The sequence below is a fragment of the Erithacus rubecula genome (genome assembly GCF_903797595.1).
Source record: "Erithacus rubecula genome assembly, chromosome: 19".
In the NCBI taxonomy this organism is placed as follows: Eukaryota; Metazoa; Chordata; class Aves; order Passeriformes; family Muscicapidae; genus Erithacus; species Erithacus rubecula.
The window spans coordinates 3,618,505-3,646,232 of record NC_136671.1 but is presented as its reverse complement, the minus strand read 5'-3'; the positions used below and the strand labels follow the sequence as shown (position 1 = coordinate 3,646,232).

The following is a 27,728-nucleotide window of genomic DNA, read 5'->3' as shown; positions in this document are numbered from 1 at the left end:
CTGTGCCCTCCTTGCAGAGCAGCTCGGACACGTGGAACGGCGAGTTCCGAGCGCAGCCCAGCCCAGCTCAGCTCAGCCCAGCTCAGCCCAGCCCAGCTCAGCTCTCCCGGGGCTGTGCAAACTCCTGAACTCCTTTCTCGGCAGGCAAGTTCCGAGAGGCCGGAGCAGCTCCGGGGCGCTGCCGGGCCGGGCGGCAGCAGAGCCGGAGCCTGGCGGGGCTCGCTGCTTTCCCGGCTCTGAGCGCCCCCGCCCCGCCCGGCGCAGCCCGGCCCGGCCCGGCCCGGCCCGGGGCGGCTCCCTCGGCTCGGCGCGCTCGGTGCCGCCCGCCCGGAGCGCCGCGCTTTCCGCCGCCGCCCGCCGCCGCTCAGCCCCATGTCCGCGCTCCCCGCCGGCGCCGACATCAAGCGGGCTCTGGACAACAGCCCCGAGACCAACATCGAGGATGAGCTGCCCGACGGGCCGCCGCAGCCGCGGCCCAAGGGATACCTGCTCCTCAGCATCCTCTCCTGCTTCTGTCCCGCCTATCCCATCAACATCGTCGCCTTCGTGTTCGCCGTCATGGTGAGTAGCGCCTGCGGCTCGGGCTCCGAGGGGCGGCCGGCGCCTTCCAGCCGCTCGTCCCGGGAGCTGCGGGCACCGGCTGAGCAGCGAGCCGGGGAGCATCAGCAGCCCCCGAGCTGTCCCAGCAGCCATGGAAAACGCGGACTGAAAGGCGCTTTCCAACAAGTTTCCACTGTCAGGCTATCAGATTTATTACAGTTAACGGGGTTTGCTACATCAACTAAATCGCACGCTGAGCTGGACACAGTGTCTGTGTGGAAGTGTTAGCAGAACAGAAATCAGATTTGGTTTCTGCTTTAGCTAATCAAATATATTAGGAGTGCCTTTTTTTCCAGTAAACAGGCTCTTCCATAGTATTTATTGCAATAATACAGACAATGATAGTGATTGTAGGTTGTTGGCAATTGCCCATGTAAATTGAGTATCAAACACACTGAGAGAACAGCCTTACTCCTACAATCTGTAATTGATACACATTGTCCTTAATAACCCAGCAATCCCCTTAACTTCCAAAGGATTGCTGGAACAGAATCTCCCTCTCTGAGTTAAAAGTTGCAGAGTCAGAGCCAGAGTTTTCTAGCCATATGAATGATCAGTGTTATCAGTAACACTGCAATGTATTTCTGTTGTTTAGGAGCTGAAAAAGGTTTAAAACATGTTGTGTATTTTCATCCTTTTCTCTGACAGCCAGGCTGAGAAGGTAAGTAAAAATGTAGTTATTTCTTTTTGCAATTAAGTATATGAACAGCTAACTATGTCTAAAATATCCCAAAACACACTCTTGTAAAGTGTGATGAGTAAAGACTGATGAGAAATCACATTGCTAAAGTTTGAAAACTACTATTCCAAAGCCATTGTTCAAGTCTTTTCAGCCTATACAATGCTCTTTTCGTTATTTTGGGAAGGTTTGGTTCTGCTGGTACTCAGCATCCCTTCTGTCCATGGACACTGAGGGTGCTATATAAAGTAATGGGAGCTGATGATCTGGGGCTGGGAGCGTCTGTTCACTGTGACACTGCTTTCATCAAGGTGCTGGGGCTGTACAGAAGTTAACTGTCAAGGACAGAATTTGGCCTCTAAAGATTTTTGCACCCCATATGGAGAGATCTCCACCCACAGCCTGGTTGAAGTTCATGCAGGCTTCTGGAGTCAGGCATCAGTAACTGTTAGCAGGGGATACAAAGGAACCAGGGTGGGAAGGGCACTTCCTGAATGCTGAACAGCCTGTGCAGCTCTCAGCTGCCCACTCCCTTACAGGGGGAGATGAAAACCAGACCAATAACCTCCCCTGTCTGGGAATAGCTTCTGTTTCATCAGCACCCTACCTAAAACCCCTCCTGTTCTATAAAAATAACACATCCAACTTCTTTTCCACAGCCTGGCCCCCCTGCCCTTCCAAGCTGCAACCTGTAACTGCTGCATTATCCTCAGCTGCATTTTAGCCTGTGCTGGTTTTATTTCCATTTCTGCTGTGATCTGCATCCTCCCTCCCTTCTTCAGCTGGAGTTGCTAAGGGTTAATACTGAGATACAAGAGTTGGTTATTTTCTTTTCTTACAGAAGACACCTTTACAGTTTGCAGAGCTCACCTGAGGTCTTGGGTCAGATTTAAAGACCCCTACAAGTGGTTTCTCTACAAATTTCCACTTCTTAAAATGGGCCTAAAAGGAAAAGTCCTATTGGCTTCTAGAGGGGGCAGGGTTCAGCACCCTGTGTACCTGTGTCATGTCCTCCTTAGCTGCTCTAAATTCAGACCATGTTTTCACTCTAAAAGTAGAGTCTGGGCTCTAACACACCCCCAAAATAAATGACAGATTTGTCTTCGGTCTCTTCTGTCTCTTCTGCTGCCCCATTTACAACTCCAGCTTGGCTTCCTCACTTCTTTCTCACCTTTGCAGGCTCAGACCTCACCGTTACAGACCTTACCTCCTTTATTTTTAGAATAAACCTTTCACAAGTCCTCCTTGTTGCAATAATAACCTTTCCTTGTTCCTTACCTGTCTGTTTCTCATGGCAGGGCTCAGAGCAGAGCTGGTACAAAGGACATTAATGGCATCACTCTGTTGCCACATTGCCATTACAAGACCCCCCTCCAACGAGCCACTGGCCACTCTCAGCACAGGGCATTGCTCAGCATTTTTGGCAAATGGAGTTCTGCTTTCCCCAGGACTCCTGGCTGTAGGAACACTGTTCTCAATACCCCCCTGCAGCCCCAGCCAGATCTGTTCTGCTCCTTGCTCTTCCAGCAGCTGGGTCACTGTGGGCAGCTGTGTCATGCTGTTGTGCCATCAGCTCACTCAGCCTCCCTCAGATTTGGCCTGTTCTTTCTCACACAGGTGTGACCCCAGGCATCAGGGACAGGAGTCTGGGGGCAGGTAGCAGCTCAGGAGGCTTCTGTGGACAGGAGATTTCTCTGGTGCAGGGCTGGGGGTGGGCACTGTGTCACCAAGCTCTTTGGCTTCTTATCTGAGAGCTCTCAGTGGGCTGCCAGCTGTGTCAGGGACCTGGCTAGGCTGGACTGGCTGTGTCTGGCTCATGGGATCAGAGCTAGAGGGAGGCTGTGGAACAACTCTGGGAAATGAATCGGATATTTTCAATGCCAGCACTGAGGTCTGACAATTAAGCATGTTTTGTTGGCCTTTCTCAGTACCCCCCCTTCAGCTGTATTTATTTCAAAGATCTCTATGTCAAACTAGTCCTGTAATTCCATAGGGCCTCACATTTGTAACAACCTCCAAACAGTCTCTCCAAAGCTATTTCTCACTGATTTTTGCTCCAAACTCCCTCTTTCTCTTGACACATTTTTGTTAAATCATTTCCATGCTTCAAACAACATATGTGGTCAAGCTGTGACAAGCTTGGCTCATCTGCCTGTGTTAGTAACAAGTTTTTTGTCTGCATTTGTTGCTGTTGGATTCAGATGCCTTATCTTTATATGGGTTTCCCTAAGCAGACACAACAAATTAGAGGGTGGTGGAAGCTGTGGGGACAGGAAAGGATGGACCTTGCTTTCTCAGGGGGCCCCCCTCTTCTAACTGGGATCCTGAGGAGGCATGTGCAGTGTGTTGGCTGTGGCCAGCCCAGTGACCAGCAGAGTGACCAGTGCTTCTGTAGTTAAAAAGTTTACTTGTGAGTTTATTATTTATACATCCCTTGTTAGGTAGATTGTAGGTACCTGGATATCTAACATCATGTGGGACAGCCTGTACTCAGTACAGGAATATTAAACATATTTAATATTCAGGAATATTAAACAACAGGGTTCAGCAGCTGCTGTTAAGGCATTTTTGCATGGCCCTTGCAAACTGGTAGGTTTTTGTTTTTCCTCTGTAACACTCTGCAGAGCAAACTCCCCTTTCACACGTCCTGCTCAGCACCTGCTTGTTCTGGATTGCTCCCCAAGTCTCTTCTTTGTGTTTCCCTGTGAGCTGTTCCTAGAGTGAGGAGTCACCCTGAGTCAGCAGCTCTCGTTCTTCCTTAGGTCTGAACTAGAGAGTGTCTCCTTTCCAGGCACAGCCAAATGAGGTTCACCCAGCCTGGCTTATAGAGCCTAGAAAATGCAAATCAGAGAGCCTCTGGTCTGCCCAGGTCTGGAGGAAATGTAGAGGAAGATTTGTGAAGTAACTCAGTGTTCTTTCTGGTTTTACCATGATCAGTGTTCTGGGAGAGTGGAACAGAAAATATACATAAAAAGGGATTAATATTTTATAGCTAATTCAGCACATTATTGTTCACATGAGGTCAAGTCACTTTATTGTTGAACTGAGAATGTTTTATAAATAGATGTGTGTGAACCTGGTGAAGTCACTGAGATTACTCAAGTAAATAAACAGCTGCTGAACTGTGGCTTTAATTTACATTATGACTTCATTGCAAGCGAGGTAGCAGAAACCTGAGAGATCATATGGTGTTAGGTTGAAAAGGGCTGAAATTTGTTTTAAAAGTTGGACAGACCAAATGCCTCATACAGATGCTATGTTCTCAATATGCTGCCCAGCCCTTGGAAATAAATAGATGTAACAGCTAAGGCTATAACAGCCAGTGTTATCTCTGTCTAATGTTGAAAACTGGAAGCTTGACCAGGAGCCCTTTGAAGCAGATGAAAGTAATGAATTTCAAAAAGCTTTGCATCAGACCCCAACCACTCCCTCAAACCTCTTATTTTTTATTGAATGCTTTCTAAGTTATTTCATTTAATTTAAACCTCTTCATAGAGAAACTTCGGTCTCCTTCCTGTCTCTCCCAAATCCTATTCTTTATCAGTAATGTTGTTTTCCTCCTCTTCATCATGGATTTGTATTAAAATGACATTACTTATTAAAGTTTGCATGGTGAATTATTTATGCAGTACCTGCAGAAATCACATGGACACTTTCCAGACTTCCTAAATACATTAGTGAAATGGCCCAGGACTGCACACTGGTGCTGTCAGGACTTGCTTACAACTCAGTCTCACTTTTGAGACCACAAGCCTGGGAGCTGAGTCGATGGTGTCTGCAGCACCCCTCTGTAGATGCTGTGCAAGGGAGTCCTTTGAGAAGAGGGAAGCACACAGTCCAGGGCCAGGGTGTCTCTGGTGCTTCTCTGGGTTTCTCCCTGCAGCCACAGTGGCATTGGTGGTTGTTGGCAGAGACAGGAGGAGGTCAGTCTGCTCAAGGCCAAGCTGAGCTGTGTTTCTCCTCATAATCCTTTTAAAGACCTTCCCAAATGCACTTGGAGAAAGCTCTCCTGCAGCCAGGACTGCTGGGGACAGTGGAGTGGCTTAGTGAGAGGACTGTGCCAGCATCGGGGCTCACCCTGTCCTGTTTGACTGTGTCCATCCCTCATTTCCATCTCTGCCCTCTTTCCCCATTATGTGCTTTCCAGCCTCAATGAAATCTGACAGCAGAGCACAGGAATTAGTGATATTCTTTGGGGACATAAACCAGAGAAATGTTTAGGCATGTGGGCTTCCAGGAAGGGAAGAAATGTATCAGTGCTCTCTTTAAGGACGAGTGCATCAGCATCTCAGCCTTTCACAGACTCCAGAGAATAAGTACCTGCACTTATCCTTGAGATGCAATTCTAGGAATGCAGGCTGTGTTGCTTTGGGACTGTCTGGGCTGGGCTGATGCTCCTGCAGTGCTGACACCACGAGTGCAAGCAGCCCATTAGCTCTGCCTGCTCACTAATTGGCACAGCACACACATCATGCCCCTCACTGCTTTCCTGCTTGGGAGAAATGGCTCTACAGCAATGCTTGGTGTGCTCTGAACTTCATCCCTCTCAGCTCTCCACAGTCTCAGCTCTGTCATTGTGTTTGCTACAAAAGTGATTTATAACTGGAGCACTTTCATTTTAGCACGTGGTGACAACTCATGCAGTCGTTTTCTAGAGACAATCTGAATTCTTTAGTCCAGAGAACAGTTAATTTGATCAGGTCCCCATATCTCTCCCCTTCCCATATCTCTGATACCTCCTGAAATACATACAAGATACTAAAAACCATGTTGTGACTAATCTGATTCCCTGAGGAAGTATGCTGAGTTCAATACTGCAATCTGATGAAGAAATCCAGACTCAGTGTTATGCTTTATGAACTCACACTCTCATGATTTTACAAATGAATTCTTAGGAATGGTGCTCTTTTTAATGCTTTGATAGCATCTCATTCTTGGGAAAAAAATACTACAGTCTGTGTTTAAACTCATGTACTACAGTACTTCTATGTATTTCACTGAACCTTTTCTTTTAAACATGGTTTGGTTAAACCAAAGATGAATTCCGAAAAGCTTACAGTCTGTCTCACAAAAGCCTGGAAGGTCAGAGTGGTCCTATCACACATTGCAATCTGGGCATGAAATGAATGTAAAGCATCTGCTAAGCAATGGTGGGTAGAGAGAAACTCGAGTCTCCTGGGATGATATGGGGATATCTGATGCACACCTCAGGATGGATATGATAATAATTATCAGTGTCTTCCAGAAATGCAAGGGAGCACAACTTCTAGCCCATGAGGATAGCACTCAGATGTTTTGTTCAGATGACCTATATTTCTTCAGTTTGTATTTTTCCCACCACTAGCAAACTACCTATTAAGTAAAATAATGGAAAAATAATTAAGCTTTTTTAAAGTTTTGCTGAGATTTGTCTAAAAATGCAGCCTATTTATGTTCTTTTTTATGCCTATAGTCCTATAAAGCATAAGAATTTATCTCACTGCTAGTGAAATGGCCAACTAACAATTCCCATATACTGCAAAACTATTTCCAAAGATAAAAGCCACTGGTTTATGCAAGTGGGTGGATGTTGGTTTGACAGCTTTTATGCTGGTGTGTATCATATGAACAAAGCCTCACCATTGAAAAAAAATTAAAAAAGATCTGTAGCCTCAATGAAAGGTACTGGACTCCCCACTCCCCTTGGCAGCAGACATTGCTTGGCTCTGTTGGCTCAGAGCTGTCAGGCTGCTTTGCCAGCAGGTCTCTGTTTCAGAGGAAGAGCTGTGACTGCCTGTTTCCCCTCTGCAGGCTCTGAACAGTTACAACCAAGGGGACATAGAAGGCTCCAAGAGGCTGGGTCGCAACGCGCTCTGGGTGGCCGTGGCCTCCATCATCATCGGCCTCGTCATCATCGGCATCTACTGCGTGGTTCACTTCACCACGGTGAGCAGCTCTCCCAGCTGGGGCTTCTCCTCTGCCCCCAGATCACCCCACAGGGACATGAGGTGCTTCAAACCCTGGTTTTCTCTGAAGCAGCCGAAGAGAGATTGCTGGAGACGGTTTTCTCTTTTTCCAGGGATTGTTTATTGTTTCTTATCTCAGGCACCTTTAGCCTGCCCAGCAGGGTCTGCTCAGCCTGGCATCCATGGTGGAATCTGCCTGGTCAAGGCAGGGCTTATCTTATATAGTTTGTACTACGTATTACATGTTTACAAAACTTTACCAATACAATACAATTTTATTAAATGGTCCAGCCCTGATCCCATCCAATCCAAGAGTGCCAATGTGTCACCCAACATGGATGACATGGAGAAGAAGGAGGAAAAGGTGTCCACCCCCCAAATTCTCCATCTTGGCCACGTGTCCCTTATCATAAACATTAAAAAAAAACTATTTATCTACATTCTAACAAGCTAATTTACACTTCACTAATTTTGGTAGCTTGTTTCCATTCCCTTTGTGCTGACAGCTTCCCCCAGGGGTTAGAATCCAGCACCTGTGACACCAGGGTCTCACTCAGGAGTCTTTGAGACCCTTGCCAGGGGGGTTTTGAGACCCCCAAGGAGGCCAGGGGTAGCCCTGGGCTCCCACAAGCAGGGGCCCCACAGCCACTCAGCACTGCCACTGCTGCCTCCCTCTAGCTCTGTGGCCATGCAGCCATGCTTTCCAAAAGGATTTTTCCATGTTTTCTGGTTTAGAAAATTCTGTGGTTAAACACAAGCGACTCTGCCATAGCAGCACGGGGTTTTCTAGAAACTCTTGCAGCTCCAATGTTTTTTTCCAATTTTGGCCAGTTGCTTTTTGGTTTTTCTCCTCCTCAGCTTTGCCATCTTTCAGACCAGGAGACCTGAGATCTTTAAATTTCAGGCAACAGGGTCCCCAAGTGCTGATTTTCAGTCTCTTGGCTCTGCAAGGAGGAGCCAGCAGTCAGTTCTTCTTCTGCTGCTTGACAGTAAAAGAGATAAGCAGAACTATATAAAAAATTACCACAAATGTCATTCTGACTTGAGTCACTGTGGGGTAAGACCCTTCACTCTCCGTGCTGTGCTATTGAAACAAAATGAACAAATGAATCTCTGTAACACAGAGGTTATCCAGGAAAAGAGGATAAAAGCAATTGGGGGTATTGATAATCTTTCTTAAGATTCTGCAACAATATGTTCTTTTCTCCACAATACTGTGTGCTTCCCATTAAAATAACAAATTTAAATGAATTTATTATTGGCTGGTTTGGTTGGAGAGCCTTTCATTGCACTGTACAAACTTCTGCATAAACTATAAACAGAGAACACCCCATTTACTACTGAAATGAGACATCTCCAGGGAGTGGAATGGAGTAACTGGTTAAACATGTACAGCATTTTCATAAAAAATTTGAAGTACAACATATTAAGCTGCAGAGAAGTTACTGGACACGGGGTCCAGCTCTGTGGGATATTATCAGATGGTGCCACAGACTCTGGAGTGTCCTGTGCTTTCATTAATTTTCTGTGCATTTTGCAAGCATGAGTCTTGGTTCAGCTTGTGCTCAGCTTGTTCAGTGCTCACAGATACAAACCCAAGTCCCTTCAGGCTGGGGATGCCAAGTTTTGTAATTGACAGCAGCAGTAAATTCTTCTGTTTGCCTCCACCACCTTACTCATCATTTCTCAGGCAGGGAGAGCAGCTCAGTTACTTTTCTCAAAAAAGGGGAGAGAAGGGCAGTGTGAGGAGTGGCAGACAGCCCTGGCCTGAAGCATTCACAGTGACCAGGCACCAATAAACTATAATACAACCTTATTTTTGTTTTGAGGACTTTTTAAATTGGCTTTGGTTCTGGGGTTTTTTTAAAAGAGAAAATTCTCTGTTTGCTGGAAGCAGCCAGGTGCCTGGGAGCCCTCAGCACACTGCTGAGATATTCATTTCCATAGTTTCCACAGAGCTTTCTTGGCCAAATGGCACCATGGCTTTTGGGAGGAGTCAGGGTTTACTGGATTCACTCTGCTCTCTGCCTTTCCAGCCTCTTATCACTTGTCACCCTCCAAAAAGCCTTTGCTTTGGAGGATCTGATGGCAACGATGATCTTTTGATGTAAAAATGATTGAACAGAAGCACCCAACTGGTCTTCCCACTCTCCATGCTTACCTGGGTCCCCTCTGCTGCCTCACTCTTGGATGCTTTTTTTAATTCTAAATTGTCTTATTCTGACACTTAGTGCCACTGCTGTGAATGGCTTTACACACCCCATTCAGTGATCTCACACCCATTTGTACCTTTCTCATTATTATTGACTGACATCCACTTTGCCTCTGCTGAAGTGACTGTAAATTAATTCTATGCTAACTTTAATATATATTTCAATATTAGTAAGCTAGCACAAAATATTTTTATACAATAATATGGCAGAAAATTTTGATTAATTAAGCACAGATTTAATGTTTCCATGACCTACACATGCATTTTCCCTGAAAGTTAGATTTCAGCAATATGTATGAAGAGCTTGACCCTTCAAAGATTGATTCCTGTGTATTGAAATTAATCCCATTCCACAGTACTCAGTTCTTCCTGCTGACATTCCTTGTGGCTTTTTCTGATCTTCAAAAGATAACAAGTCTCACTGCAAATCACCTGTGGGAGATGCTGCTGCCAGTATCAAAAATGCAAAGTGCTCTGAGTACTCGAGTTCTCTTCCACAACATCCAACCTCTAGAAAGCAACAAAAGTGAGACATCCAGGGCAGGTTGGCAGGGGGAATCTCTGTCAATTGTTACACAAATTTTCTTCGTGGTACAGGAACTTGAGTCAGGCTCAGCTGGCTCTGAAGCCTCCTTCAAAACAACTCCACATGCCTCAGCCAGGAGAACAACACTGAGTGAGGTGTGTTGAGGGTAGAAATGGTAAAAGTTGCAGAGAGAGGAAAAGCAGGAAGCTCCTGCTTTGAGCAAAAAATGATTTTATGCCACCAATAATACTCCCATATGTACCCCCAATAATAGTGGCAGACTTGGGAAGAGGAAGATCCTTTCACTTTTCAGAAAACTTCTATTTCCAAGTGTCCTCCTGTGCCTTCCTTGGTTTGTTCAGTCACAGAGCACCAGTAGCACAGGAATAACAGCAGCCAGCACCCACGTCTGCAGGGAAGAAGCAGCCCTGACTTCTCATTTTGAAGATTTACTCAGAGCTAAAGTCAGCTCAGGGCTTCTCCTGCTGCCTCAGAGAGCCTCGTTTGTCCTGAACACTGGCATGTTATCTTTAGCAAACATATATTAAGATATGTGTTGATACATATTTATATCCTGGAGCAAGGCCCACCCAACACTTGGGAACCATCCACGTTCTGCAGTCGTGCCCTGAGTGTAGGCAAGGGGAATCCATCACTGGCATCACTGGGGCTGACAGCCCAGCAATGAAATTGTGTGTCCTGATCAGGGTGGAGTGTCCCTTGTGCTGGGGACTCTGAGTGCAGAGCTGTGGTGTCTGTGAAATCAGGGCTGTGCCTCATTCCACACTGGGCCAGATTTATTCTTACTCTTCCCATTTGCTTTTAGCCTCTCCTGTCAGCTTGCCCTGCCTTGCCAGTCCTGAGTGCTGATTTACATTTCCAGGGCTTGCTCAGATGTCACTTCAGCTGGTATTTGTGTCACCACAGTCTGGCCCTGCATGTGTGCCTCAGGCATGTTGTCCATCAAGGACTGCAGTGAGAAATGGGACATATTTGCCTTCCCAGAGGGGACAGCAGGGTGACCTGGAGCAGGGCAGGGCTGTGTGCCACAGCCTGTGTGTGCCATACCCTGTCTGCTCCCACCCAGTGCCACTGTCCTCATCTGCCACCTTCCCCAGACTTGCACACACTTGGAGTCAGCCTTCCCACCCCTAAGCATTTTGTTCAGCAAAAGGTGGTAATTTGGTCAGGCAGTGAGGGCTCTCTATTCTGGTTTTCAGAGCAGCCTCATGGTTTTTGAAGCAGATTCCAAATTCTGTTTTATTCTGGGTTTTGCTGACACAAGACACCCTGGGATTACATTTGAGTTTTGCTGGCAAGGTTTAGGGAAAGAAAAGCCTGGGCTGGATCCTCCTTACTTAAGTGAAGGAGATCCTAGATATCCCAAAATCTTAACTGGATCTAAACATGTCATATCCTACTTCATGCTGCCATGTGAGTAGCTCAGAACAATGTCCAGCTCCTCACAGCACATCCAGACAATCTCCAGTGTCTGAGTGACATTCACAATGCTGCTCAGGGCTGAACTAGAGCTCACAGGAGTTTTGCCACCCATTTGAGCCACAAGGCATTTCATATACAGCTCAAGTCTTCTGTGCTCCTCTCTTGTGGATTTCTGCAGTCTGGAGGAGTAGGAGTGAGCCAAGCAGAAATGTGGAGAATCAGTGAGAGGTGCTAGAGAGAAGTAAAATCTTCAGTAGACTGAGACAGCAACAGTTTTGCTCTGAGGAAGGGTAGCTAAAACTCTGAGACTTTGGAATTTTATGCAAACCATTATGATATTTTAATGCTTTCGTAGAGGAGCCTGAACATCTGACCCCTTCTTTAATCTCACTTGATTTAGAATTTAGCCCCAGGGAAGCCACAGAAATGCCACCTGTTAGCATGGCTTCCAAGGAGCACAAAGCCAGCCTGGCTGTGAGGAAAGCACCAGCTTGCACTGCTCAGAATCAGAAGGGATTTAAATCAAGCACATGTGCAGTAATGCAGCATTGGTAATTCCAGGTAGGAGGAAAAGGAGTGCAAGATTATTTTCAATATCTCTGCCATCCTTTTCCTGAGGCTCTGGGAAGCCTTTGCAGGCATTTCACTCAGTGACTGCCTGTCTTTCAGAGACAGAATAGGCTGAAGACCAGCACAAGGACAGGGATTACTCCAGATATTTACATTGGCCATCCTGTCCTCTGCACCTTACTATAAAAATAAACAAGTCAGGGTTTTGTGCTGCAGGGACTGGCCTGTCAATAAAGGACAGAGGTCCAAGCCAGAAGCCAGGGCATTCCTGTTCTGTATTTCTTAGTGTCCACCCAGCCAGGGAGCTCATACTGCTGCTCTTCTATTGGTGAGAGCACATGCTGGTTATTTCCTTGGCCCTTGTTTTACTGGATTTGTGAGAACATAGGAGTCTAAAGTGCTCTACCTGTCTCTCAGAGTGTTCCCTCAGCTGGTAGGCTGAGCAGTGGCACAGTGTGCAGGTGCACAATGTGGGTATATCAGCCTGACTTTCTGAGCAAACCACATGAAAAACCCTGGTCCAGAAACAGCTGTTTCACCTGTGCATCTCTGAGGAGATGCTCCACAGTGGATTCTACCCAGGGGAGCCATCCAAGCATCCAAGAGACAAGCAGCAAAGGCAATAATGCTTCTGCAGGATATATTTAGTGTGCAGTGCCTCAGGCCCTGGGTCCCTCCTTGAGGAGCTGCTGGAATGTTGCTGCCTGATGGAGGAGAGCTCAGCAGAACCCAGAATCCAGGGACAGGTCAGGGCATCCCTGGGTACTGAGAGCTTTCCTCTACACAAGAATTTGAGGGAACTCCTCAGATCCTTCCTCTCCTGATGCAGATGCACAGGACAGGTTTCCCAGCCCTTTTAAAGCATGTTGTGTATTACTGTTGCATTTACCAAGTTCTCCATTGCTGGATTGTTGTTCTTGTCTGGCTGCTTTGTGTACCACTCCAAGGAAGCAGAGATGCTGTTGACTCATGAATCTTTGTCAAATAAGAGCCCATTTCCTGGCAATGAAAGGCCCTAATTTGCATTGATTCAGATAGCCCAGTTTAAAAATTCAGTTTGGATTGACAGGTGACCAATGCCATTAGAAACTCAGCTCTTTGATTCAAAACTGTATTGAGCTGCTAATCTAGAGGGATGTTTGTTAAGAGAACAAGTGCCACTAATGTGGCATAATGTATCCATTAGATCTGTAGAATTAATAATTTAAACTCACAGGGCAAATTGTCTGTCTTCTCCTCTTTTAAACACACATATTTCTGTGTCCTTGCAGCATGCTATCTGAAGACCAGGACTGCACTTGGATGATATCAACATGTAAACCTCTGGAGGGGGAAAAAGAAGAGATGGAAACCATTCCAGACTGTTGCTCTGACCCTACAAGTCTGCAGAGGCATGTTGCTGGTGAATGAACTGATAGCCCAGTTAGTTAATCAGCATGGCGTGACCAGGTTTTCAAAATTATTTATTTATAAGACATCTCAGTATAAAGCAGCATTTTCTGTTTCACCCTAATGTATCATGAGATCTTGCCCTAAAAAAAAATCCCTTTTCTTTCTCATTTCCATGGGATGTATGCTGGATCTGTGATGCTCCCTGGCTGACCCCAGCCAGACAAAGCCAACGTATCCAGACTGTTTATGGTGCACAGGGTAAGATCTGATGCACAACCCACTGAAGCTTGTAGGAGAACTCCTGTTACTTCTGGCAGATTTTGGATCAGGCCATTAAGGATTTTTTTCATTATTTTAAAATAGTCTCAAGATGACACAACTGTACCCATGGGTTTGTGATTTTATCCTGCTCTGTGATTTTATAATGCCGTGGGCGCACTCTGACTCAGCAGCTGCTTTCTGTTGTCATCCTCAGCTTTTAGAACTTTACCTTGGGTTTTTAACCACCTGGGACCGACTTCAATCACTTGATTATTAAGAGAGACTCTTCTTCCATAGCATCCATGTTTTTCTTAATGATTTACTTTGGTTTTGTTGTCTTTCATTGTTGCACTCCCTTGACTTAGCTCCAGTCCTGCATTAAATTTGCACTGATCATATTTTCCTCTTTAAACTTCACATATGTAAAAAGTTCCTATTTTTTTTTATCTGACAAAACATCTTATTTTTAAACAGATGTCCTTCATCCCTTTGTTGTGCTTCTGGCAAGGCATGTAGTTTCATTGTGTTCTGCTTTGTTCATGTTTTGTTTAGTTCTCCTCTCATCTCTTTGACTGGTCTGTGTATCACTGCAGTTAGGGATGGACAGACTTTTGCACCTCTGCCTAATTACAGACACACTCCCTGATCCTCAGACACCACTCAGTGAGCAGCCTCAGGTTTCAGAATTGATTGCCTCTAAATTACTGCAGGTTCTTGATACCTTGGGAAAAATTAGCATGGGACAGCTGTTTTTGTTAGCTGGAAACTGTTTCACAGAATACAGTTGTTTTGTCACACAAATATTCCATGTTAGAAGGAGTAAGCTCTGGTGAGCATTAAGATGTGGCTGCATCCTCAGCAGTTGCTGCTCTCTTTGCTTCATTACCACACCTTCAATGGAGCTGTGCCAACTCCCACTCCCTCTCCCTGCACCAACATCAACCTGGAGCAACTGCCCAGAAATCCAGGGAGAGAAAAATCATCTGTCAGGAGTTCAACAACCTATTAAAAACAAAAAAATCCTCCCAGCAACCTTTACCTGTTAAGCATATGCCTGGAAGTAGCATGTATTTTTTGTGCCTTGATATTATATTTTCAATGTGCTTTTTCCCTTTCTTTCCTGCCAAATTCTGTTTTTCATTGAAGTCAGTGAAGCATCACCTCTCCTTAATTACTGCAGTATTAAACTTCACAAGCACTGGTGAAGTCAGCTGATTTATTAAACATTTACACTGATCAGATTTGTCCACATGGGAATCTTGCCACTGATTTTGATGATCCCAAGAACTGGCTGTTTTGTGAACTCCTCTTTGGTTTTTGAATACTATTTTAATGGTCTGATATGTCTTGTGGGACTTTTAGTAGCTTGCCTTATTATCAGATATGATAGAAATGTCATTGACAAGTGGAATAAAATTACTTTTAATTCATGTCTACTCTGGTATGTGGCAAGTGTCTTTCCTAAGTTTTGTTGCCTCTTCTACTAGAAAGAGTAATATCCCTTTTTCTAACCCCTTGGACAGTTTCAGTATAAAGTGAATCACAGCAAAAGGAGGTTTCCAGAGTTATGTGAACACCAGAGGATAGGGATAGGCAACTTGAAATATTTTTTTAAACTGCCTGACAAGGGTTGAGATCAATAGGAGTTAGACACCTGACTTGTTCAGAAGCTTTTGAAAACCATACTGGAAATCTGACTTGCATCTTGTTCCTCATAAATATCTCTGAAGGCCCACTCTTAATATAATTGAGAATTGAGCCATTGTGCCTTCAGGGCTTCTGAAGATAAATGTTGGTACCTTACAGTGCTATTGATTGGTATAAAAATAAAGGCTTTATATTAAACCACTTAATGTGACAGAGAGGAGAAAATGCAGCAATTCCTCTAATGTCCTTAGTGCTTCTGTGTCATAGGTAATCTTATTTTTGCTTTACTAATGTAGTGGTATTGGTTCTCTTCATTTATTTATGTTTACATAAATTTTCAACCATGTTTGGGAAGTGCAGCTTGTGTGCTGGAAAGGGGTATGGTCCTTGTAGAACCACACAGTTCTGTAGTAGGTGTGACAGAGACATCCCAAAGCAGGCAGCAAGCACAGGGAGCCTAAATGACATTTTAGTGCCCAAATCAGCAAGGCCCTAGTGCCAGCAGAGGGTGTGGAAGGCAGAATGCAGGTGTCTGACTGAGGAACTTGTGCCTGCTCCATATTTTGGGGTTCATGTATACAAATTTCATTCTCTCTGACAGGCTCTGGAAATTACCTGTTCTCCATTGTCACACATCCAGATTTGGATTTGGTCCATTATTCTGCATTAGACCTACCTTTTGTGGTTGGAAAAAACCCTGTTATATTATATATGTGCTGAATGATGTTATTTGATGAAACAGAAGGAGGTGAGAAGCAGCAAAATGTATTTCAACTCATCATCTGTGTCCTGGATGCATGAACAGAGTCTTCCTTCTGCAAAGCTGCTTCAAGCTTCCAGTTTTTGGACACAGTGTCCTCACACACTGAAGGCACCAACCAATGCCTCAAGTCCAGCTCCCTTTTCTTTCCTGCACATATTACAAGCAGAGACAGATGGGAACTTGAAATTGCTGGCCTCAGCTCCTGGATCATGTTGGCACCTTTGGCTTCTTACAAGGCAGCTGCATTCTGCAAAACAGCCCAGTGCACGTATCTTGATATGTAATCCTAGAAGAGGCTTCTAAATATAAGTGGGGGTTCTTTGCTGCTGTATGGAGGGGGTCAGCCAGACACTCAACATATGGTGTAAGTTTCATCAGACTGCACAGCAAAAAAAAAATAAAAATCTCAGGGACAATATGAAATTAAATTCTTGTGGCTCCCTGCAGGCACTCCCTCCCAGGGGTTTACTGCTTTCACCTGAAGATCAGCACTGGCTCTTCAATTCATGTGGCTGCAGGCAGGATCCATGAGGGGTGAGGCTCCAGAAGTTGTAGCTTTTGAACCTCTATCTTTGGGTATGTGCTCACAGTGTGTTCTGCCTCTCAGCCTGGAAATAGGTTGTGTCTGGTTGCTGCCACAGTGTCCCTCACTCTCAGCATCTGTTCAGGTGCCTCTGCTGAAGCAGTGTGCAAACATGTCTCTCTAGGCTCATTTCCTCCCCTGGGCCCTGCCTTGGTCTGCCAGGTATTTATTACTGATTGCCTCAGAAGGGAGGATAAAGTCGTCTCTCCCATCAGCTTTTATTTGTGTGCACACACACAAGAAGAGTTGAAGAGCTGAATTCCCAAAGGCAAGCAAAATCTAAATACAAGGAAAGTCACTGATTGATGGGGGCCAGTCTGGTTAGAAACATCCTGGTTACCTGACAGCTGCTCTGGAGCCTTTGTGGAAGGTGTTTGCTGGAGGGAAGAGTCCATACACAAACCTTGAACAGATGTGGAACCCAGGCTGGCTTTGTGGGAGATGCCTCCAGTCAAGGCTGGAGCCCTGAGGGCTCTGCAGGGCTGCTGTTGACCCCCAGCTCTCTGAGGCTGAGCCTCAGTGTCCACAGGCAGCACCCTCAGACCCAAAATCTATCTAAATACTGCTTTCCTCTTACAGTCCTCCCACCTCCAACCTCATTTTGAATTAGCAGGTCCCGGGAGGAGTGCAGTGCTGGAGCAGAGGGGGGATGCAGTGCTGTGTGAGGGATTTGTTCTGTGCACTCCCAGCTTTCCATTTCCCAAGCACAATGGCATGTTCTGCATGCACAGTCCCTGGGGTGGGACTGAGCCTCTCAGGAGGCTGCCCAGCTCCTCTGCTGCACTCCTGCCAGCCTGGCAAAGTGGGCTGAATCCAGAGCAGACCTCAGAGGAGGAGGGGGCCTGGAAACAGATCACTCAGCCTGTAAAGAGGAGGAACAAATTTGGGACCCTGAGGCACAATGGAAGAGCATAGAAAGAAATTTACCCAGAGGGTTTCTGCAGTTAAATTTACCCTGTCTTGCACTGGGTAAGTTCTGTTCTGCTCCCACACAGCTCACTCTCCACAGCACACAAGCTGCAGGAAGCACTTGCTCCTGTGTCCTTTGCAATGTGATTTATGGCACGTGTGACTCTGACCCAGCAGCTCACGTCTGAGGATGGCTCCTCTGGGTTTGTCATCTCTCCCTGTAGGGCTGAGTCAGCTTCCACTTCACTTAAAATGACTTTTCTTTGGCTAAATCAGCTTGCATCATGTCAAGAGAAGAGAACTTTGCCAGATATCATGGATTCTTCAGGATTTTGAACTGCACAGCCTGAAGCTGAAAGGCCACTGCATTTCTTTTTTGGCACCTACTCTGAGGTAAGAGAAGGGGAAACTCCACTGGAAGTGAAATATCCAGACCAAAGCAGCTGTGTGTGGTCATGGTGAGCCATGGCAGCCTCAGGTTCACATTTCCACCAGTATTCAGTAGGGGCTTAATTGCCTTTTGATTTTAATAAAATAATAAGAGAGATAATCCAAATAGTGAAAATGAGAGATTCTGACCTAGAGCAGTGTTTGGTGAGTGCCACCCCTGATTTCTGTACCTGAAAAGCTTGTGAGGGTCACTCTCCACCCCATCTAATCCAAAACATGCATTCCCCTACAGGTCTCTCCAGACCTCAGACCTGTCCTGCTTGGTCCTTGCTCTCTTTTAAAATGAGTCAGCTGATAGAGAAGGATGGTAAGTGATATCTCCAAGAGTGACTCAGTGCAAAGATGTCACTTCACTTGACCCCTCAGCCTGTACAGCACCCAAAGTGCTCTGTAATGATTCTCAGAACTTTGACCAGCTCTGCTGAGTCTCATAGTTTTAAGAGCCAAGAAGCAAACTGCCTTAAAATTAACTTCTGACTAAGAAGATTTAATAGTCAGGCCAGGTCAGCTCATCTTTACTAAAGAAGGTAGGTGTGAGGAGGGGGAAAAAGGAGCTGAGCTTTGCCTGTGGCTGCTGGCATGGAAGGGAACAGAGACCACACAGCTCTTCATATCCTGCAGGTCTTTTACAATCCTCTGCTTTTAAAGCCTCACATTGTCCTAGGAGGTGCTGGGGCACAGTCATGACACCAGATAAAGCATTTCAACCATTACTTTTATCTTGTTTTATGAGCTGTGAACAGTCTGAAAGTGGAATGTGTCTCTTTGTTATTTTTTAAGGGAATTTCTTATTCAGAATTAATCGCTTGCATTTTCCCCTGGCCGTTTTCCCCCAACAGAGGTGGAGGTAGAAAAGGTATTTTGTAGCGTTCCTTTGGAAAGTGGAGGCTGGTTGGGGTGGGGATGCCTGTCCATGGCCAGCAGCTCCCAAAGGTTTTGGCATGGGGCACACCATGGAAGGAGAACCATCACTGTTAAAACAGGCTTTAAAAAGAATTCTTGTACCTACGGCAGATCTGTTTGCAGTCCTTACCCTGCAGTCTGTTGCCACTCTGTGGTTCTTAAAAGAAATAAAAATACTTCCCCAGATGAAGGTGCTGAGAGGGATGTTACATTTGTCTTTACAAACAAGCTGTACATCTGTTGGTGGATGAAGTTAGCACCGAGAGATAAAAGAAACAACGGGAGGGATTCCACTGATTGATGAATGGGGAAAGAGATTTGCCTTTACAAACAAACTGTAGGTTTGCTGGTAAATGAAATTGGGTATCGGAAGATGAAAGAAGCAACGGGGAAGAACTATGAATTTTATAAGAATTAAAAATTCAAAGGAAGAGTTATAGATTAGAGGGAATCTCAGGCGTTCCGGGATGTCTGTGCCTCTCGAGTACCTCAGTGAATGGAGAGGGAAAAGCGGCCGGGAAAAGAGGATAAAAATGGAGGCTGCGTCCTCCAAAAAACTGAGAGATCCCAGGGGAATCTCCCTTTATTCGAATAAAGCAAAAAGGACTCCTCTGTCTCCTTTTCGGACACAAACCTCTGGTGTTTGTGGGTTAATTTTCCTGACAGAGCCCGGCGGGGAGCCCCGCGCGGAACCCGGGGCCGCCCGGAACGGCCGCGCCGGGCTCGGTTCCCCCCGGCGGGCGCGGGCCGGGCCCGGCGGAAGCGGAAGCGCGGCGGCGGCGGCGGGAGCGCGGCGGGCGGTGGGTGCCGGGCCGGGCCGGGCCGGGCTGAGCGGGGCAGGGGCGCTCCCGGCTCGGGCTCCGGGGCTGCCAGGCCGGGCTGTGCCCGCCGTGCCCCGCGGAGCTCCCGGAGCGAGCATTCCGCGCGGGGCTGTGCGCCGCAACGGCGTTCGGTCTCTGGCGGCGCTGCCTTCCCTGAGGCACGCGGGGACAGACGGAACGGCTGCGGGACTGAGCTCTCCCCAGGCAGGGCTCCCAGCCCCGGCTGCCAGAGCTCCGAGCCTTTGGGCTCCCGGCGGGTGTCTGTGCAGGGCCGGGAGCTGCACTGGGTGGTCCCTGTGGGTCCCTCCGCCTCAGGACATTGTGTGGTTCTTTGGTTAGAACCCCCTGCAGCTGCTCTCAGCACCCTCAGCAGGGCGAGACAGCCTTATTGTAGTGAGTCACGTTTCAAGTGGGCTGCTTTTGGAGCGTTGTGACAGAAAGTTGCTGTGCTTTTGCAGCTGGCGGAGCAGCGCGGTGTGCACGGGGAGGCAGAAGGCAAAGAAGGAGCCCTTAGCTTGGGCAGACACACGAGCTTTGTGCTGTGTCAGCTTCCAGAGTGCCGACTCTGCTCGGTGTATGGAGCTGCAGCACGCTGCCAGGGCTGCTGAAAGCTGTCGTTCAGTGCCTTTGCTCAGAGGATGGTATCACTTTGCAAGGGCTTCATCGAGTTCTTGAGGCTCTTCAGCTCAAAAACACAGCCCAAGGCTACTGATGAGTTTTCTCTCCTGCCTGCTGGTGTTCCAGCTGTGGGAGTACACGATGTGCTAATCTGCTTTCCCTGCTCTTTTAGAAATGGGGAACACGAGCAGCGGAGCGGGGCTGGAGCGCCATGGGCACAAAACCTCCCGAGGGGACAGCTCAGGGGGAGCCAAGGAGGGGGACAGACCAAAAATCCTCATGGACAGTCCTGAAGATGCAGACTTGTTCCATGCAGAGGAAATGAAGGTATTGCTGGTTTGCTGTCTGAGCATTGCTTGCTTGGAATGCTCTGGGGCTGTTTGCAGCCTGCAGGGATTTTGTCATTGAATTTGCACAAAGTTGACCATCCCCCTTCCTTCCCATGCCAAGGAGAGAGTGAGTTGCTGTTTAAGCAGGTATAATTTGGGCTGGAGGGAGGGCCTTTATTTTGCCTTCCACTCTTCCTGAGAATTTGGAAGGCTTTAACACCTTTCAGAATTTGTGCAAATGAATTTGTGAGCAGTATCTAGAAATGCAGCTTGTATTCTGCATCTGACAAAACCTGCTTGTGGTAGGCTTAGAGAATCTTACCTGAGGGCAAAGAAATCCTTCAGTGCAACACTGGTTGTGTGAGTCTGTCAGAAAAGAACCTTTTTGATTGAGACATTGTGCTTGTAGGCTCCTTTGGAGAAAGAAGAGTTTCTAGCTTGGCAGCAAGATCTGGAAGTGAATGACAAAACCCCCACTCAAGCTCGGCCAACAGTGTTCCGCTGGACTGGAGGAGGGAAAGAAGTTTTTTTATCAGGGTCCTTCAACAACTGGGGCAAAATTCCTCTGACAAGGAGGTAATGAAGTGCTGTTTTCCCCATGGACTGGGAGTGCTCAGTGCCTTGAGGAGGGTGGTCAGCTGAGAGATGGGGATGGGCTTGATTTGCCACTGTCCTGCTTCTCTCCTCAAACCCTTGATGACAGTTTTCCATTCTTGGATGGCACAGGCTGGAAGTTGAGCTGTGTGTCAGCTCATTGGGCATGCAGATTACCCCAGGCAGTCCCTGCTGTGCAGCTTGTGCCTGGAGTAGGGCTGGGCTGTGGGAAGGGGAGCTGGTTCTAGCAGTGTCTCTGATGGCACATCCTTGCCATGGCAGCTCAGAGGATCCAGAGACTGTGACCTGTTGGAGCAGCATCTGCTCTTTCTCAGCTTTTTTGAGATGCTGATAAAGCCTTCTGAAGAATCAGGGAGTTCACAGCCCAGGGGGTATGGAAATTGCCAAGCAGCAGCTATTCAGACCCAAAGTAACCCAGAAGTATTGAGTTGCTGCTTTTATCTGCTCATTGTTCATTTATTTTATGGGCATTTGGGAAATGCAGTTTATGATGGCAAATACTGAAAGGCAAGGAAATATGAGAAAGCTGATCTTGTTCCATCAGCAGATAAATGAGGTCTCGTGTACTAACAAGTAGCATGAAGATGTGAGAGTGACTTTACAAAAGCTCAGTGCCAGTTATGGGATGTCAGGAGTGTGGGGGGACTCACTGTCACAGAGCAAATTATCATGAGCATTAATCATAATTGGATTCTTTACCTTTGGATTGCATCAGAGCTTCTCTGCCTTTTTAAGGTTTTGCACATTGAGGAGGCTTGTGCTGTGTGTCACAGTGTGTGTCACAGTTTAGAGACCAAGGTGCTTTTCAGAATATTGCAGGGCTGATTGTTTGTCTTAAATCCCAGTCACAATAACTTTGTGGCAATCCTGGACCTGCCAGAAGGAGAGCACCAGTACAAGTTCCTCGTGGATGGGCAGTGGACACATGATCCTGCAGAGGTAATAGTTGCTTTGAGTCACTGTTTATTGATTGAGGTGTCTGAAGAGGAGAAAGGTGCTGTTCCAGCTGGTGAGAGAGGTTTCTGATGTCTGCTGGCCTGGGTGGCAGCATCAGACTGAGCTCAGAGTGCAGGAGATGCAGTGAGGGACAGGATCTCTTGGCCATTGGTTTAAAGTGATGCCTAGCTTTTCTTGCCCAGTGCCAAACTGCCTTTTAGAGCACTGTGCACTCTGGCAGCCCAGAGCTCACTGTGCCTTCCTGCCTCTCTGTGCCAGCATGTTGCTATTGCTGCTCTAGATCTTTTCATAGTCCAGTCATTGGGCCAAAATCTACCAGGCCTGTTTTTCCTCCTCTGCTGTAAAATGAGCTTTAACCCCAGCCTGCCCAGCAGTTCCCCACATGCTTAAGAACTCAGTGTCCAGAGCTGGTGTCACAGGTAACTCCAGCCCAGACCTGACCCTGCCTTGTCTGAACTTGGCAGGTTCAGCTGGAATTTTCCCCTTCCAGCCCTTAAAATCCTGCATTTCCTCTGAACCTAACACTGAGCTCTTCTCTGGTTCTGTCATATTTCAAAAGTAATGTACCTCATTCTTGGTAATGCTGATTGTGTAGTTCTGAGAATCTGTTAATCCCACAGGCCTTTTTTATTCTGATTTTTCTGTCTTGTCTCTTGCCAGCCAGTAGTAACCAGTCAGCTGGGTACTGTCAACAACATCATCCAGGTGAAGAAAACTGACTTTGAAGTGTTCGATGCTTTGATGGTGGACTCCCAAAAATGTTCAGACATGTCTGGTATGAGCTTACTGGGAACTTTATATCACACTTTTAGAGCTGTTGAAAATTTCATTTTCCCTTTCTATCTGAGTTAAAGCTCCAGAGAGATTAATCTCCACTTGTGTCAGGCCCTGTGGATGTGTGCAGGAATCACAAATGCCCAAAGGAAGAAAGTGGAATGCTTAGAAGAGGAAGCCTCTGACAAAGCAGCACAGATGTGATAAGGAGAAATCCTGGGTGCTCAGTAACTGTTTGCCCCTGCTGTGTGCAGTGGTTGAGTTTAGGGCAGTCATGGGTGGATCAGTCTCTGCTTTACCACATCAAACCAACGTTGACAGCCTGCACTGCTCCTAATTCAGTCTTGCTCTGCTAAAGAGGTAGCTGAGGGGGTCAGAAGTTGCACTTTAGGAGGGAGAAGTGAGGACAATCTTAGTGCTAAGGTGGCTCAGGAGTATCCTCACAGTGTAGTATAATTTTTTTATCTAAGAATAATACAAAATTGCAATTTTCAACTTAAGTTCCATGTTGCAGTGTAACAGGAGAGAGGTGGGATTACGTTGGGGCGTGTCTGAGGTCAGCCTTGCCCTGTTGGTTACTGAACTCTGTGGGGATGGGTCCATGACTGAAGCAGTGCCTTACATCCTCCTTCAGGAGACCTTTGAACCTGAGGCAGGAGCTGTGTTTGGGTGTGTTTTGCTCTGTGCAGCTTTGCCCTGGACAAAGCCTTTTAGGGGAAAGTGTTGTTTGTGGGCCAGGCCAGGAGGAGATTCTAGTAGATGCCTTCCCCCACAGGCTGTAGGGATACCTGCAGCAGGGAGCAGGTGTCTTTCACAGGTGCATCCCATGTTTTTGTACAGCCCCTGGAGGGAACCTTGTAGGGCAGCCTGCACTGTGGAGTGTTTGCAGGAGGAGTGCTGGGCAGAGGTGACAGAGAAGTTCTGAAGTGCAGTTGTGCCCTCAGAACTCTGCTGCCCAGAACCTCACAGCTCATTCCCAGTCAGACTTTGGGCACCTTAAATCCCCTCTTGGGCAGTGACTGATCCTCTGGCACTGCCCCAGCTGCTGCAGTTGTTGTACTTAAGTGCCATTGATTCCTTTAGGCTGCATGTACCTATAAAGAGCAAATGTTCTTACAAAGTGTTTAGGATGAAATATTCACCATCTGTTGGCAGAGCTGTCCAGTTCACCCCCAGGACCCTACCACCAGGAGCCCTATGTCTGTAAGGCAGAGGAACGCTTTAAATCTCCACCCATCCTCCCCCCACACCTGTTGCAGGTCATCCTGAACAAGGACACAGGCATTTCTGTGAGTATATTACTTTGGTTTGCTAAATAATGCCCTTGAGGATGGGAAAAATCTGGGTAGAGGCAGGGGACAGCTTTGGAAAAATCTTAGGATAAGTTATTTTGTTTGTAAGTTCCTTATTATGTATGTCCAGATGGATTCATCTGAAGTAAATCTATTTTTCTAGTTGACTGTCTTTAAAATGGAAAACTAGGATGCTTTTTTCCTCCCAAAACCTTAAGCTTGTCAACTGCTAAGACACCAGAAGCTCCTAAGGGATAATCAGAGTCTAATGCATGGTGCTGGTGAGGATGCAGAGGGTGTTACCCAGAGGGGGCTGGGGTTGTTCTGGAATGGTGACTGTGTTTGTGATGCACTCAGCCTGAGCAGCAGTGATGTCCTGGGGCTATGGCTGATCACAGATGCTGCTTGTCACCCCTCAGCTGTGAGGAGTGAACTGTGACTTCTGTTAGTGGCACACTGTCCCTCTTCTCTGCAGTGTGATCCTGCTCTGCTCCCTGAGCCCAACCACGTCATGTTGAACCACCTGTATGCACTTTCCATCAAGGTGAGAGGCCAGGGCATGTCCTGCCCACAGGCAGCCTGGGTGTCTGCCCAGGGCACACACTCACTTGTTTTCCCTCCCCTGCAGGATGGAGTGATGGTGCTCAGTGCTACACACCGTTACAAGAAGAAATACGTGACCACTTTGCTCTATAAGCCAATATGAGCATCACAGTCATTTGTGACCAATTCTTCTGGGCCAGTGCAGTCTCAGAAAAAATGCTTCACTTAACCAAATGTACTTCTGCTCTGTGCTGTAGCAAATGAACTTTGATTTCATATTTTTCCTGAGACTTCCAGGTTCTCCTGTATTTGCCTTATTTTGTTAGCCCCACCTTGGAAGTTCTTGGAAATGGCAGCTTCACAGCAACTAGACAGGTGGCAAAGGTGTCAGTGCCCCTTGTCAGCTCAGTTAAAAAACCACCAATTTAATTAGGCTGATTAATGTGAGGGCAGCAACAGATCAAAGAGCTTTAGCAGCGAGGCAGACTGGGAGTCTGCCAGCCCAAAGTCTAGAAAGTTCAGGATTCTTGGGGAATCTGATTTGAGCATAACACTCAGCAAAAGCAAGCTCATTACTGCATCCCTTGCTCATCAAACATTTCAGTAGCAAGTTCCAAACTTGCCTGGCTGAAGCAAGTGTGAATATTGATGATCATTTTGTAGCAGCCTTTTCTGGGCAAAATCAGCAACATAATCACTACAAGCTCATTATTGTTTTACGGTAGAGTGGGGTGCACTGTTTCTACTGTGAATAGCTCTGTAGTTTTTTCTCTTCATGAGAACTGAAATACATCTTTTCCCCTGTGGAATTTCTGGTAAGGACAATTGTTTTTAATGGCTGGATTTCTCTGTAAATCGTAAATGTGTCTTGCAGTAATCTGCTTTTGGAAACTGTTTTCTCTTGCTGTCACTGATGAGAACTTCCTTAAGCTGGGAGAGGTGGCTGGAAGGAAATGGATTCAGTTTAGGGATGAGTTCCTCAGTAACAGCCTGAAGGTGACTGTAAGTCTCCTGTGTCCAGTGGCCAAACTTACCCCTCAGTGTCAGCATTGTCAGCTGCTGGATGCAGCAGCCCTCTGTGCCCAGGGCTGGAGCTGGGCAACTTTTTATTCTGTTTCTGTTTTCTAAGTGATGATAGTAATGCCAGGCTGCCTGTCCTTGGTGTTGACAGCCTGTTTTATCCCAAAACAAATGCACCATTAATGCAATGCAGCCAGCGTGCCCCAGGCCTGGGGAGGAGCCAGGGGCCCTTCCCTGGCCTGTTCTGGTGCCTGGGGCACTGTGACTGTGCCAATGAAAACCAGCCCCGTGCCACTGTGGGAGAGCACTTTGCCTTCTGTGAGGAGCCTGAATGGGGACAGAGCTGCTGCAGCCAGCGAGGAGTGAGCCACAGTGGGAGGTGCTTTGCCATCCTGGGGTCTGTTCACCAGCCTTGTTGCAATATCTTCAGTAGCTGAGTAGATCTGGGTCTAGTGCAATGGTTTTCTCAGAAAACTCTTTCTTCATTCTGTGCTACGGATAGTATTTGGTATTCTGAACTACAGAATTGCTTGTTTTCAACCTCTTTAGAAACAAATAAAACATTTTCAAGAGAAGTGGGTGATTTGTCTTGTTATTATCCTTCCCATCTGAGGCAAGCTCGCCTTCAGTGAGTTATTTTGTTATTACATGTGACTTCCTGATTGCACTTTTAGGCCTTGGTCGGTTGCCCAATCTTTCCATTCAGTGATGCAGATTGAAACACTTTCTCCTCTTGCACTCAGTGAAGAAGACCGAGGTGTTCATCTTTATTTGTGACGTGAAGTTCAGGGCGAAGACAAGAGGCTAATTATTTAAAAGTTCCAACAACACAGCTGGAAAGCTTGGGATGGGCCTTAATCCTGTCAGCTTCTCTTTGTTCCAGCAGCCATTTCAAGCAGACCCTTCTCCAGGTCTTTGTCCTCACCAGGGTGACTCTGGGGTCCAGGGTGACAGGTCCAGCTGTGAGGGAACAGTTTGTGCCTCTGCAGGGTCCAGTAGCTCCAGGGAATGCCAGGGTTGTGGGAGGTGTGGTCAGTGCTGGTACCTGCAGTGCACTCCCTGTTCTTCATCAGTGCATCAGGTACCACAGGACAGGAACAATTACTGTGTAGAAAGCCTGAGTTTTTTTGAATTTTGATTTTTGGTTTGTAGCCCCTGGCCCTGTCTCAGCTGGCAGAGGGCTCAGTACAGAGACTGCAGCTGCCACTGCACCAACAGCTTTTGCAGCCCCAAAAAGCTGAGAGGGCCAGGGGGAGCCCAGGGTGGGGAGCCCAGGCTCTGTGGAGTGACCCTCCCTCTGCTCCACCCCACCCTGCCCAGGGTGACCAAGCTCAGCTGCCCCCAGGCCTCTCCAGCCACAGCAGCAGGTGAGGGAGGTGAGAAAGCAAGGACAGTTCCAGGAGCCACAGATTGCCTCAGTAAGACACTGCCCCCCTCAGCCCCCAAATGCCTTTCCCTCCAGCAGGAGGGTGGATGAAGAAGAGGTAAGCTGGTTGTTTTGCTTTTTGCTAGGGGGTAGGGTTTGAGGTGTTTTATTGGTTTTTTTTTGTTTGCTAGGCTGTTTTCTGTTTAACAGGTGAATGAATTGGATTAATCACTCTGTGTTCCCTTATTGCAATGGTATGAATCAAGTCCCTCCAAAGGCAAAAGCTGGATCAAGAGTTGGATTTATTAGCTCGCTTACATTCCCCACCCACAGCTCACAGTCTGTGCTGTTATGTTTATTCTTGGCTGTTGCTAGGAGAGCACATTTTTTAAAGGTAGATGCAGACCCCTTTGTTACAGTCACTTTTGGGAACCCTGGAGTAAACCAGTACAGGAATAACAAGAGGTCCCTGCCCTCCCCGACCCCCTGAATTTCAGCACAGTAGGTGGG

General features: G+C 47.0%; 2 protein-coding genes across 2 annotated transcripts; both read left to right on the top strand.

The window, feature by feature from the left end:
- Positions 1–260: 260 nt before the first annotated feature.
- TMEM233 (transmembrane protein 233) lies at positions 261–15,064 on the top strand. Its single transcript, XM_079322346.1, has 3 exons — positions 261–561; positions 7,070–7,204; positions 13,247–15,064. Exons 1-3 carry the CDS (start codon positions 373–375, stop codon positions 13,256–13,258), a joined length of 336 nt encoding a protein of 111 aa, XP_079178472.1. The 5' UTR covers positions 261–372; the 3' UTR covers positions 13,259–15,064.
- A 4,583-nt stretch (positions 15,065–19,647) lies between these two features.
- PRKAB1 (protein kinase AMP-activated non-catalytic subunit beta 1) lies at positions 19,648–26,427 on the top strand. The gene is made up of 8 exons (XM_079322626.1): positions 19,648–19,683; positions 20,495–20,649; positions 21,061–21,227; positions 22,112–22,205; positions 22,884–22,998; positions 24,153–24,286; positions 24,765–24,833; positions 24,918–26,427. The coding sequence occupies exons 2-8, from the start codon at positions 20,497–20,499 to the stop codon at positions 24,993–24,995; spliced, it is 810 nt and encodes a 269-aa protein (XP_079178752.1). The 5' UTR covers positions 19,648–19,683; positions 20,495–20,496; the 3' UTR covers positions 24,996–26,427.
- Positions 26,428–27,728: the final 1,301 nt, after the last annotated feature.

Excerpts from the sequence above, each read along its gene's own strand:
- PRKAB1 (XM_079322626.1), top strand. The coding sequence starts at position 20,497 with ATGGGGAACACGAGCAGCGGAGCGGGGCTGGAGCGCCATGGGCACAAA. Across the intron at positions 22,206-22,883 it reads GGACACATGATCCTGCAGAG|CCAGTAGTAACCAGTCAGCT; the intron begins GTAATAGTTGCT and ends GTCTCTTGCCAG. Across the intron at positions 22,999-24,152 it reads AAAATGTTCAGACATGTCTG|AGCTGTCCAGTTCACCCCCA; the intron begins GTATGAGCTTAC and ends ATCTGTTGGCAG.
- TMEM233 (XM_079322346.1), top strand. The coding sequence starts at position 373 with ATGTCCGCGCTCCCCGCCGGCGCCGACATCAAGCGGGCTCTGGACAAC. Across the intron at positions 562-7,069 it reads CCTTCGTGTTCGCCGTCATG|GCTCTGAACAGTTACAACCA; the intron begins GTGAGTAGCGCC and ends TCCCCTCTGCAG.